The sequence below is a fragment of the Scardinius erythrophthalmus genome (assembly GCF_964197995.2).
Source record: "Scardinius erythrophthalmus genome assembly, chromosome: 24".
Taxonomy (NCBI): Eukaryota; Metazoa; Chordata; class Actinopteri; order Cypriniformes; family Leuciscidae; genus Scardinius; species Scardinius erythrophthalmus.
This window is the reverse complement of record NC_138244.1, coordinates 10,456,935-10,471,239: the sequence shown is the minus strand read 5'-3', so window position 1 is coordinate 10,471,239 and position 14,305 is coordinate 10,456,935. Positions and strand designations below refer to the sequence as shown.

General features: G+C 36.4%; 1 protein-coding gene across 2 annotated transcripts in view; it reads right to left on the bottom strand.

Moving 5' to 3' along the window:
• Window positions 1-14,305, bottom strand: part of agbl1 (AGBL carboxypeptidase 1) — a 162,068-nt gene that overhangs the window by 99,354 nt on the left and 48,409 nt on the right. For both annotated transcript variants that reach the window (XM_081355542.1, XM_081355543.1), the window contains exons 7-10: window positions 11,705-11,742; window positions 5,704-5,912; window positions 5,184-5,352; window positions 1,638-1,702 (exon numbers count right to left, since the gene is read on the bottom strand). In XM_081355542.1, coding sequence (XP_081211668.1) covers window positions 1,638-1,702; window positions 5,184-5,352; window positions 5,704-5,912; window positions 11,705-11,742 — 481 coding nt within the window. The remainder of the gene's footprint in view (window positions 1-1,637; window positions 1,703-5,183; window positions 5,353-5,703; window positions 5,913-11,704; window positions 11,743-14,305) is intronic.

The following is a 14,305-nucleotide window of genomic DNA, read 5'->3' as shown; positions in this document are numbered from 1 at the left end:
GTGCCCATTTTGATGAAGCTAAATTCTCAATAAAACAGTTTTCATTGGTATATTTTACTGTTTCTGTTGTCAAACAACGGAATGAATATGAAATGGTGACTGAAACGCGACCCATTAAGACATAACCAGCTCTCCATTCCAAGATGTTAATCTGCACAAAAATCCTGATAATCGAGCCGTCGTCTGATGAAATCAAATACACATAAGATAAACACAATATCTGTTTTGCGATTTCGGCTATACTTGCATGTAAAATTAGAGAAGCAACATCATATCTGTGTTTAACTGAATTAAAGTGCTGCGAGACGCAGAGAGAGAGGTGCGCGCGCATGCTGGGAGAGCAGTACCGGCGGTACCGGTAGATTCTCAGAAACTAAATAAGGTTTGGGCGCTTTGTTGAAGGGAAAAAAATCGCTAAATGGGTCAAACAGAAAATACGCGCTGCGTTAATTGAGCGTTAAAAAAAATTGTGCCGTTAATATGATTTTGCGTTAACGCGTTATTAACGCGCTAACTTTGACAGCCCTAGTTTTGACATAATAAAAGCCTACTTACATTACAAATACACCTATAATGTTCACATTTTATACAAATAAAAATATTTTTATTTCTATAAAAAAAAAATAAAACATTTATTGGCCCTTTAAAGCACCTTAACATTCTTGTGTTTTTTTACATTATGAGGACAAAATGGAAGAGAAAAATAATTATAAGTGGATAAACTTGAATCATTTAAATATGTGGACATGTTTACAATTATTTTGGCTAAAGAAAAATCTAAAATATTTCATTTAAAGGTTAAAATTATTAAAAATAGATATATATTATTTATTCATTTATTTGTTTTGCATGGCATTTATCTGCTGTAGATTCACATTAAATTCAACCTTTCTTATTCAGAAAATTGCCTTAAATTACCAGATTAATATCAGTTTTTAATTGATTTATTAATCTCAGATTTTTTGTTTTTTTATCAAGACTCAAATACCGCCATTTCTGTCACTGAATAGTAGAAAAGTAGCATATTTGGAGAGTGTCTCTCAAAACAAAGTTTTAATGTAAATTCTTCAGTGACTGTCAAACAGTAGAAATATTATGCCCACATATACTTATATGGTATGTGGGCATATCAGGGTCACTGCTAACCAATTTGGGTAATATTTCACTGTAAATGTCCATAACTAAATCTTAGAGCATGAATTCACACTACAGAGTGGGCATAAAGTACCATGTGGCATCTTAGTCATGGCAAGAGGATGAAGCGCAGACATGGAAATAAAGAAATGCATTAACAATATTTGAAGAGAGTGTATAGGGCAGAAGAAGATGAAAGCACTTTGGTTTGGTGGTGCCGTCTCAGCAGCGACAGGATTGTGAAGTCATTGATTTATGGCTGAATCAGGGGCCCTATTATTGAAGTTATGTGAGAACAGGAAGCCGCTTGTGTCAGGCTCCTGTCAAACGCAGAACCTGCTCTTCAATCACATTTTAAGAGGGAGAATGAATCAGTGGAATTTACCGCACATCGTTCGCTCTGTCAAAATTACGACGCAGGATCGAACAGACCGCGATGTGTGCGTGCATGCGTTGAAGGTGCTGCTCACGTCTTCCTCGAGAACGAATCTCAAAACACTCACGTAGTCCCTGTTGTCTGGCTCCTCGTTCTCCGTGTCTTCGTCACTGTCATCTTCTAAACTGCCATCTTTCAATAAGGAAGAAAGAAAGATAAACAACACGCGAGACTAAGGCGTAAATGTCAAGATGAGCAAAATATGGCAGTTCATCTGTAGGATCAAACAGGACCTGCCCAGAGTCCTCAAACATTAGCTCTTTATACCTCTGATGTGTTCACATAAAAGCAGATATCTGCCACATACTCTGGTGGAGTATGGTATGCTACCAGAAAGGACAGACAACCATCAAACAAAAAGAGTTTCCAAGCATAATTCAGTTGAAATAAAATAAAAAACACAAGTAAAAATCCAAAATAAATAAATATAATTATTTATATTAAATAATTGTATAAATAATTAAATATATATATATATATATATATATATATATATATATATATATATATGTGTGTGTGTGTGTGTACACATAAATAACATAACATTTAATTTTATAACAACCTCTGCTAAACCAAATGACTGGTTAGTGGTTACATAATTTTTCTTTTTAAAAAGTGTGTTCAAGGTATTTTATTTGGTGTGGATGAGGAGTAAATTGACTGTGGGATAAATTAGGATGAGTCATATATTTTAGAGGGAGGATGTGAATTAATATAACCCAGTTTATGAGAGCTAATAATGTTAATGGCAGCATTGCTAAAATGTCAAAATCACATTAAGTAATTTTGCTGTTAGAACAGTGTTAAAATTGTAGTGTTAAACAAGTTTTAGCTTAGCTTTGCTAGTTTAAGTGGATTTAGCTGGTCTCCTAGCTCCCTAAACCCTTCTAAAACCATCAAAATAGGCTAGCCTAATAAGCTTGATGGACAGCTAAGACCAGCAAACCACCTTAGGCTGGTTTAAGATTTTTGGTTTCACTTTATTTTGATGGTTCCTTTAACACATTCTGTTGACTATAAGTAGCGTTACACCTACAGTACATGTCTAATAACTCACATTAGAGTGTTAATAGAGTATTAGAAGGACTGGAAAGTTTAGGGTTAGAATAACAAAGTTACAAAATTGTCAACAGAATGTTCAAAAGGGACCATCAAAATAAAATGTTAGGGTTTTAAAATAGTTATATATAACAGATTGATGCTAAACACTAAACCACTGCCGTAATCTCTTACATCACCTAAGGGTGTTTTCCTGTGATTTTCGCAGCTAAAAGCTAGTAAGACAGACGAAACAGGCCAAAAAGGAAGTACTACAGCTACAGTCCAATCGTCTTGGAGATTAACATCATCTTATCTGCCTGGCCAGATTGGACAGCAAATATGCTCAGTGTTATGGGTCACTCATATCTTTCTGTTTAGAAGGGTTTGTCTTCAGCAAAGATGCTAACGTTAGCGGTTAGCATGTTAACAGTGCGAAAAACCTGCAGAAACTCCTGGATTAGTAAGCAGGGTGGGTCACAGCGTTATCTCAAACCAGATAGAGGCGGCAACACGTATCATCCCGGTGGGTAAAAAAAGTCAACCGCACTATTTATTACGATAAACAGATAATCATTTAGTTCGGTCTGATATCGGCCTTCCCAGCTCTCCGGCTCCCTTGCTCGAGATAAAAGAAATGGGAAACTCATTAGTGAGAACGGCCCAGCAGGAAAACTATTGCGTGGTGTCTGAATCTATAAGGTGTTACGTATGAAAAGTGTGTTGAACAACAATATTCTAGACTTTTGTGCAGAGAAAAGGATTAACGCATTAATACATGTGGTGGAGATGTGTGGTACGTACAGTACATATATAAAAACGTGCACACTAACACGCTTCACTATGCTGTAGTGAGTCGAGCACCCACGGTGTCATTGGGCAGGGTTGCCTGGGCAACCAACTCAGAGCTCCCTGCAAAACAAGTGAGTATAGACTATTGTATTGTGGGTCAGCGAAGAGCAATCTGCTGTTCTCTGGCCAAGCATATCTTCCGTTTCTTGTTTTCCTTTACTCTGTTTACGGCTGCTCGGGTTCCGACCTTGTTCAAAGAGAACATTTGCATAAGATGACCTAGTCAAAAAGAAAGACGTCTGCCAATTGAGGGTTGCACTGTAGTTAATTTATGCGCAATACTGCTGTACAGCATTAGAGTTAGAAAAAACAACATCTTAGTCAAAATGGCCTCTGAATCTGGTTTAGAACGACTGATTCCTCACATTGCCTGCTTTCACAAGGTTCAGTCTTGACATTTACTTCACAGCAAAGGTCTGAATGATCACAACTTGTATGGCTTGTATAGCTTGTATGGCTATATGTAATAAAATATGTGAGAATATCCCGAAAATATGTGCATTTGAATTAATAATTGTATAAATTATTATTAATAATTAAATAATTGTATAATTGTATTAGCATAGCACACATTTGGATTTGTGCCAAATGAGAGAAGTAAATAAGCGTGCATTACCCACATGCCAGTAGTTACGCTTTAAATAAATTCATTTATAATTGTTTAATGAATTCTATAATAATTTATGTCTGTTTCATACTTTGTTTCATATTTTTCATCTTTGTTTTGTTCTGAATACCATTAAATTTAAAAAGGCTTTATTAGAATAATAAAATGTGACTTATATACCGATGTGTCACAATCTGTGTGTTTAGATTTGTTTTCATGGACTTTTAGTTTGCATTCATCAGTTTCCTGTTTCTTGTGTTTCCTTTGTTCCTAATTTCCCACCAGTCATCAGTTGTCATGGACACTCATCTAATCATCACACCTGTCTGTTATGTTGTCATTATCACTGTGTGCTCTTTGTGCTCCTTTCAATTGTCTGGTATTGTTTGTGCTATGCACACTGAAGCGTTGTGTTTGCTCATTGTATTTATTAAACTACTCAGTTATTTTAAACTACCTTCGTGTCCCGTCATCATCCTTGGACACTGAACATTACACAATGCAACTTATCAGTGATTTTTTTTTTCTCTCTCAACAATGTAATTTGGACCGTGCGACTTATAGTCAGGTGTGACTTATTTCCTGGAAAATAAGGTAACATATAGAAAAATAATTTAAATTGAACATGGAAGTGTCAAATTTAAATCAGTTTTGAATTCAAATCAATTCAATTTAAATGAACATTGTTCAGTCTTTTGTTTTATTGATAATTCTATTATTAGTTATGAAAAACAATTTGTTGCTTGGAAGGAACCAATGAGAGGTATGGATATAAACACTTTCAAACTTTCCCAACTCGCATACTCTGCATTATACAACTCCTACTATAGAAGTCTAATAGAGGAAAAATGGGATATATTGTGTTGGCTGAAAGAATTTTCTATACTCATTAAATGTCCAGCGCCTGTGTGATAACAGGGGCAAATTTGGCCTGGCCGATAAGGACTTTGTCAGGCACTAATAGCCAAAGGCAGTGTGTAAAGGCTAAATATCTCTAGTGGGACAGACTCAGTGTCCCTAACGGACAGACTGTGCGAGGAGAATAATAGTAACTGTTGGGTGTTTGGCAGTGCAATAAAGAAGCTGGCTTAAAAACCCAGGGAACATAAACCTTACCGTAAAGTCCTAAATCAGCATCCCAGTCATCGACAGGCCTCCCAGGAAGAGGAAAGCTGTAGGCACTCTTATCTGAGGTCAGTGGAAGAGGGACTTTGGGATTGCACTTCCTCATCAGCTGGATCGCCGGTTCCACCAGAGATTCAAGGCCTTTCATGGTCAAGCAGGTCTTCAGACGAAACGTAATCAGTTAGAAATACTTCAAGGTGCTACATGTGATCTCCGAGCAACTTTTCCTTTCGGCAAAATATGTAGCAGAAGCAAAAATTTGCTTCTTTACAGCACATTAACAGACAGTTAGAGCATCATCTGGAAGCGACTGGGGCTGGTTTACTTAGCAAGGTCGATAAAAATCACAGTGTGATATAAAGGCAAATGATTAAAGCATTACGAACAGAGAAATGTAATTACGGAAGGTAGTAAAAAAAAAAAAAAACGAAAAAAAAAGTTCAAACACAAAAAAATATCACAATATGAGATGTAATGAGAACTTTGAGACCATAGTGGGCTGATTTATCACCTGAGTGGTCTGGAAGAGAAGACTAATGCCACCTTCGGCGACCATGGCATCTCTGCCCACATCTGAGTTGGCGGCACGTTGCAGGCAATGCAGTAGGGCTCTACGGATAGGAATATTTTTAAGGTTGGTGTCGTTGCTGTGCCAGTCTTCGTACACCTTCAGAAGATCTGCGATGTAGCCTTTTGCGACGGCGGTCCGACAGTTGACCTCTGTAGAAGAACACAAAGAAAATTCTGTATCTTTAATCACACATTAAACGTTGATTTATTCTCTCAGCAAGTAAATATCAAGTAAGATGTTCAGCCTGACCAACAGCCTTAAATTGTAATGTTTTGTCAGAGAACATGTCTAGAAGTCAGTGTTGAAGCTACTACAACTGTAGCTTGCCAGGCTAAATGCTAATCATATTAACTTTACTAAGCTACACTACAAACTGCTTTACATATCTACAGTGAAGCCAACTAAATATTTTGCTATAAAAGAGGCCTCTGTGATTCAGTGAATCAATTCCGTTTGAACCAGTACACTGAATGAAACCATCTGAACAAACTGATTCACTTAAACAAATCAGACAAAGCTACATATGAAGTTTATAAGTATGTTTAAGTATTCAATAGCATGTTTTGTCAAGTTACGCCACTGCTTGAAAAAAAAAAAAAGTTTGTTTCTGCTGACTCGATATTTACAGTAAAGATGTCCAGCCTGACAGGTAAATATATTTAGAAGAATGTTTTAGGGAAGCTAATACAGCTGTAGCTTGCCAAGCTAAAAGCAAATCATAGTTAGCTACACTAAAAGCTGCTAAAAAAATGATCTACATGGAAGCTAACAAATATAAAAATTACTAGGATATTGGCAGTTTATTAGTACTTATAAATAATAAGGAGTTTATTGAGGCAAATAGTTTGTTAATAGTGAGAATTGGACCCTAATTTTAAGTGTGACCAAGTCGTAAAATGACGCAGACACTTGAATGACGGCCAGTTGAATGAAACCATCTGAATGAACCAATTCACTAAAACAAATCGGATAATGCTACATGTGGAGCGGGAAAAAGACAACTTAGCAGCATGTTTTGATACATGCCTTCTTATGGGGAAAAAAAATTGTTTGTTACTGGACATGATGTTACATTTGAGAAATGTAACTAGGTGTGTAACGACTCTACTTTTCTATTTACCACTGTAAATATTGCTCATACTCATTAGCTTAATGACCAAGATGTATATCATTCATTATCACTCTTTCCAAGTCCTTTGTCCATAAGGCTTTTGAATAATTAAAATCTAAGAGGCTGACATCCATTTAACCAAGAACACAGTGTCCATTTGAATACATGCCAAATTTGTTTTTGAGGAGAAAGAAGCTTTTTTGCTAGTTAGCATGTTAGAAACAGGCTAATATTTATTGGAAGCATCTGTATGTATCATTCATATTCAAATTGACCTCTCTTTCTCTCTCACTTTCTCATGTCACGCTCTGTTGCGCTATGTATTAATAAAATGTAATAAGAACATACATCATTCGGGCACTAAAGAGCCATATCAACAGAATGCAATAACACTGGGATGATGGAGAGGGAACAAAAAACCATGTGACTCTGCTTGTCAGAGCGAAAAGATTTCTCAGTGTGGCACAAAAGGTTAAATGAGATCAAAAACAAGATGGCGGAGAGAGAGCCACTCTAGACGAAGACTTAATTTCCGTTCTTTAAGTCAGTGACAGGTCTGATGCCTGAGGTAGAGCACGGTTATGTCTCATAGCGCTCCTTTGTTCTCTATGTCGTGAATCAGTAAATCGTGAACTAGAATACTGCCACTAGCAAGGGTCTTGTTCTACTAACCATTAGGACACTGATGACTCAATTACTTGTGACGAAATTACGAGGTCACGCTAAAATGTAGCTGGTATCAATAACGTCGCTGTGTAATATGCATCATGCATCTCTGTTGTAGCTTATAAAAGTACAGTGCCATTATGAAATATGAGTTTGTCCTTTACTTTTTATTAAAAAATAATCCATAATGGCATTCACACATAAATATAGCATAATACAAATATAGAAGAAAAAAAAATAGGACATAAACATAAAATAAAATTTGAAATAGAATCTAAATAAAATAATAATAGTGAAAAAACTTTTTCACAAAGAACTTTTAAGTGCACTGACTAGTGAACCCTTTGATACTACAGTCCCCCCTATTACTGTCACAATTAGGCTGCCCTTGTACATATACAATATTTCCTACATAGAATAAAACACCTAGTGATGCAATTCTTTGTTTGTGCCAATAATCTGTATCTTAGCAACCAAGTTTGATGACATAATTAACTTCTAATATCTAATATCAAAATGGTCACATTAATACAAACACAAGCTGTCTGCTATAGGGATTCAAACAGTGACTCATTCAGTTACAGCTTTAGATGAATACAAAAAGAAAGATTATTTTATATTTACATCATTGCTGCACTAAGTATTCAATGTTTTATATGAATAAACACTTAATTCGAAGCTGTTTAAAGGGTTTAAAAACTAGTGAGCCGTTTTAGTAATGCAGTGAGCTGTTTTGTTGTCTACTAAAGTTGGGCATTAACATGGCAAAGGAAGATTAACAGGAAGATACTCAAATAAACATAAAAATACATAGCGCATGAATATTGGATGAAAGGGTCCGTTTTTGTTGAAATTGAATACATTTTTTCTCTTGCTTTGTCAGCCACCTTGGATGGAGTTTGTCGAAATACATTGCGGATCATCAAAAATCCATGCACAAAAACTATAGCATATAGTGTAAATAATATAAATGCAAAATAATTAAATATAAAATAAATAATTATGAAATTTAGAAAATAAAAATAGAGAATACATTAAAAGAACAAACAGATTGAAATTAAGGAAATGTTTCAAATATTAAGGCTACGCAAAAGAATCAGCTAAAGATTGAGGTCACTGGTGAGCTCTATCAGCAGATAAACCGAAGCCAAACTGTTTATTCAAATGAACTAAATGTTTGACTTACAGCACTGCACTGAACCTTGAGTCCATTTGGGACCAACTACTTCATGTTGATCTGCTTTGTGGTTTCAAAGATTCACTAATAGCATTACAAAGAGACAAACAGCTCATCACAATGCTGTTGGTGAAGTGAATATTGTAGTTTGTGTGTACAATTAAATGGGAGTATTTTTGTGCCCACAACCTATGCAAATGTTTTTTGTTTTTTTTTAAGAGTCCACCTCTGGGACTTCATGAACACCTAAAACAGTCCCACAGGAAACAGTTAACGATTAAATGGAAATTTAGTTTTATTACAAAATGAAAGTGCTACATTTTAATGCCATTTCAAATCTATCTATCTATCTATCTATCTATCTATCTATCTATCTATCTATCTATCTATCTATCTATCTATCTATCTATCTATTTATCTGTGCAGAGGATTTGTTTCAGATTCACTGCGTGTCTTCCACTGATCTCTTTCCAGGATTGAACTGACATTATTAAATCAGTGTTTGAAAGCCCACCTGCGAAACTGTCAAAAGAATTTCCACTCTCCTTGTTTTAAGAGAAATCCTCCAAGCTCCGTATTCGGCTGGTTTCTCCATAAATCTCTCAAGCCGAAGACGCTCAGAGAAGGGCAGGGGCCTCCATGCGAGGGAGCTCGCAGGACTCTCAGCCCAAAGTCTCATTGCTTCTGTTGAAGGGGTTGGAAAGCGGCCAATCGCTCTGTGCACTCAGCGCATCTAATGGAGGCCGTGGCAGAGAGCAGCGGGAGTGTTTGCGATATGAAGGTCAACGGTATTTACTTCCATGCACGCAAACCATTCGGTGATGGAATTACAAAAGGAAATAAGGGAAAAAGAACAACACTTTCATGTTGTTCTGGGTAGTTACGGAGCCTTGGGAATAATACTTTATAACGGAGAGCTGAAACTTGAAGGTGTGTGTTGTGAATCTACTTCTTTGGCTCGTATCCCTCCAGAGCTCCCGGTATGGGAGTCATGAACTTAAGAACACTGCAGTTCTATGACTTGCACAAATACAGCAATCTGAAATATTAATGCCTGCGATGGTTTCTATCAGGCTTGGACTTCTAGAAGGAATTTTTGGTGCAGCTAATATAGCCTTAGGATTTTCTAGGAGAAAAAAGCAAGGTCTGGAACAGTGGAATATGGAATGTGATGTCTCAGAATATGAAAATGTCCTGTCATCGCGGACTCAGGAGATTCGTTCTCTTATAATCACTGTTACAAAAGCTGCAGCGCAGATCTGATCCGTAGAAAACATGACAATACTTCTGCAAAGCTCGCTGAAGGAAATATGGCCATGTTAGATGATTATCAAGCATTCGCCAAGTCCTCCGGAGAAATAAAAAGCAAGCAGACAAAAAGGCACAGTCGACTTAGCTTTGCCCGATGGAGGAGAATTAATTGCGGCATCACTGGCCAGACGTGTTTCTTTTAGAGGAGGCTCCTAAAAGCCCCACAGAGCATTACGTTATTCACAGGCTCACTGACTGCAGAGCATCAACAGGTGCAGCGCCTGTGTTCTCAATGGGAGAGCGCAGGACGAAACTCACAGAGTCACACTGCCCCCTGCAGGACCATATGTGAACTGCAGGTAAAGTGTGCTAGTATACAAGGATGGATAAATAGCTCTTGCTCTATTCTGTTTAAAGCAACAACAAAAAAGCAACTCAATTTTACTCTGTTTTTGGGTTGAGTATGTGATTCTTGTGGAAAAAAAATAAACCTTTTTTATCATGGTGCAGAGAGAGGGCTTGTTTTAAAGCAACATCTCACACAGTATTTTAACGTTAAACTGTTTATGAAAATGTCTAAAATCTAATAAATCAGCAACAAATTGTTAATGGTTGTAAGAGGCATAATTTTTATATACACACACAGAAACTCCAAAATGCTATTTATTTTAACCTAGATGATCCATGACAGTTTTATGTCTTGTGATGGCTGTTTATGAGTCCCTTGTTTGTCTTGAACAGTTAAACTAGGAAAATCTGAAAATGCATTAAGCAGGGGGGTGAAAACTTTTTTTAATTTGAAGAACAGGGTAAATTGTACTTAGTTTGTCTTCTGGGAAACATGTACGTATCTTCTGTAGCTTCTGAAGGGCAGTCCTAAAAAAATGTGAAAAAAAAATGTGAAAAATCTTCATCATGTTCATAAGTTTTCACCCTCTAGCTCTCCTTCTTGAGCATCAGTGAATGTTTGCAGCTTTCGTAGTAGTTTATGAGTCCCTAAATTGTCTTCATTGTGAAAAGATGGATCTCAAAATAATAGGGTACACATATGCAAAAGATGCTGGAAATCCAAAGAATTGGCAGGACCTGTAGGATTTTTCTGAGGAACAGAAGTTTAACTGTTCAGGACAAACAAGTGACTCATCATGAACAACCATCACAAAAGAACAACAACAAAAACAGTAACAACACGCAGTTCTGCTTATGATCTCTCTTATAATACCTATAATTTCTAAAATGTATATTTTAATTACCATTTTATTTTTTGTCACTTCATTTTGCTTTATTTATATGTTTTGGAACAGAGCTAAGGTGTCTCAAACCACAATCACAGCATAAGCATGCTGGGTGAATATGTCCACAGAAATATTATTGTAATGCACCCAACATGTTCATAAAACATAAAGCAAAAGGCAGTCGTGGCCTAATGGTTAGAGAGTCAGACTGGTAACCCAAAGGATTCGGGTTAATTTTTCAATACCCGTGAGCAAGGCACCTAACCCCAATCGCTCTCCAGGCGCCACAGCAAATGGCTGCCCACTTCTCCAGGTGTGTGTGTTCACGGTTTGTAGTGTCTGTTTGAATGTGTGTGTGTGTGTGTGTGTGTGTCTGTTCACTACTCACTGCTCCTAATGTGTGTGCAACTTGGATGGGTTAAATGCAGAGGACAAATTCCAAGTATGGGTTACCATACTTGGTTTTCACTTCATAAAAGAGAAAAGAGAAAAAAAACTTACTTGAGCATAACATTGCAGCAAAAGCATTGGTGGCCGCCCTGTGGAAAAAAAAGAAAACACATCTGACATTAACAAATGTATATGAGGCATTTCATTTCTGCAGTTGCGTCATGCTATTCTATCCCCCCTCTGAACACACATAAAGCTAAGTACCGTGGGCACACTTCCAGCTGCACTTAGCATTGGTGGGGTGGTGGAGAGACTGCTGCCTTATAGAAATATATAAATAAATAAAAAAAGATTGCTGTCATTGTGATCCTGAGCATTTATTTTGCAGTGACAGGGCCGCTGATTCAGCACAGTCTCCATATTCCTGTACCCGATACACATGGGGCGAAAGTAGAATAATTGTGAATGGCTTTGCAACAATCTGCCAATAAATATCACCACTGGCCTGTCGGGTGACACAATTCAATGTCTTGAAATATGGGGAGAGAGCAAGCTATGATTTTGAGCTTCTGAGATGAAAAAACAAGGAATAGAAAGAAAGAAAGAAAGAAAGAAAGAAAGAAAGAAAGAAAGAAAGAAAGAAAGAAAGAAAGAAAGAAAGAAAGAAAGAAAGAAAGAAAGAAAGAAAGAAAGAAAGAAAGAAAGAAAGAAAGAAAGAAAGAAAGAAAGAAAGAAAGAAAGAAAGAAAGAAGTCTACACTCAAGTGCACCATTTGAGACTGAGCCACAGAAATACTTTATTCTGATTAACCCATCCGTGCCTTTGTTTCCGTTCCATTGCTTTAGTTCAGTCGTGGCCATGTTTTATTCATTCATGTCTTGTTAATATGAATTACGAATTAATACAACATGTTCAAATTTTAACAAAAAATTTGAAAGTGCTCAACGATTTCTTAATTAATGGACAGATATATAGGTCTATATATGCGTGCAGGAGTAGTTATCTGTCCTGTTACAAAAAAGGACAGACAATTATTAAAAGTATACGTGAACTTATGAAATGTGTAGCATTTTATTAGCGAATTATTCAATGAAAAACTCCAAACATTTGTTTTTGTGACAAATATTAAATAATGTAGTGACAGTTTTAACATACAAATCCACCACAAACAGGCTACCACTTTTAATAATTCCATTCAAAGTAAACTACCTTTTCTATATTCTATGGCAAGAATAATATCAAATGATTCAATGATATAAATAACACTGCATAACTGTTAATGTGGAAAAATCTAAAATATGGTAGTACGGTGAAACCTACAGTAAAACGTAAGCACCGGCTCTCAGTCTTGTTATTTGTTCTAAATAACAAACGCATACACAAGTTAAAAAGTATGCCTACTAAATTTGCTCACATCATAAAGAACTACAATGTTTTTCTTAGTTTCAGTTTAAGATTATCCACCGACTGCAACCGTCAAATCTATTTCATTGGCAAATGCGCTTTGATATGTTCGCCCTGATAACAACTATGGTCTATGCCAAACAACTACTGTAAGTCTATGGTTGAAGAGCCTCTTAGTGGTCAAAAGCTGCAAATGACGCAGAAACGGCGGCGCTACCCACAGCGACAAAATACTTCTTCTGGTTGAGCACCATCTGTACCTCTCATTTCACCTCATTAATCATTCCATTGTGCATCTTTACGCTTGGGCTTTTAGCTCTGTTTTCTTCAACAAAAAAGGTATATCTCGGTCCTTCTTGTACGCAGCACAACAGACTCCTTTGTGCTATCCTCACAAACAACATTATCAAACCAATTTCGACTCTCATAACATCACAATTGGAATCATCTTGGAGAGCTTTTGATAGGGGTCACGCTGCAGCGACAGACCACATTATCATCACCGGTGGATCGAGATACGACACTGAGCAGATCAATGTCAAGACCATGTGTGTTCAAACCACATGCACTGTGAACAACAACATTGGGCCTATTATCTACATGGGGTATCTGGCTGTAAATGCTGCCCTTGCCATTCAATTATCAGACTATTCTTTGTTGTGCATCATGCAGTCTTAAACATTCCGTTCACTTGACTATCTGATGCATGTTCCACACAAAACCAGAAAGAACTTGGATCTGGACAATTCTGATCTAACTTGATTAAAGAATGTCTGAATTCCTGAATTCAGGATATCAGCAGAGTTTTTAATATCAAATTTAAAGGCAGGATAAGTGATTTGTTCCTGATTTTTTTTTTTTTTTTATGTTGGTTCAAAATCTCTTCACATCCTGTAAGCAATCACTAAGTTAAGTGGTCTAAATGTATTTATATGTATATATATCGTCTGTGGAAGGCGTAGGAATATAAAATGTTCGTCCAATCATTGTATTGAATGCAATGATACGATGTCCTACCTGCCTGTCAACGTATATATTTGTTTTTATGAATAAATGCTGTTAACGTTTTACTCATCAATGAATCCTGAAAAAAGTATTCCAAAAAAATATATTAAAGAATAAAGTATAAAGTCGGCAACACCTAAGCTCCAAAATTATCAAAAATATTTATTTTCAAGACAACTATCGCATAGCGTACGATATTTTATTTTATTTATATAAAAAAATATATTAAACAGCACAACTGTTTCCATCATTGATAATAACTGAGTATCAAATCATCATATTAGAATGATTTCTGAATACCTC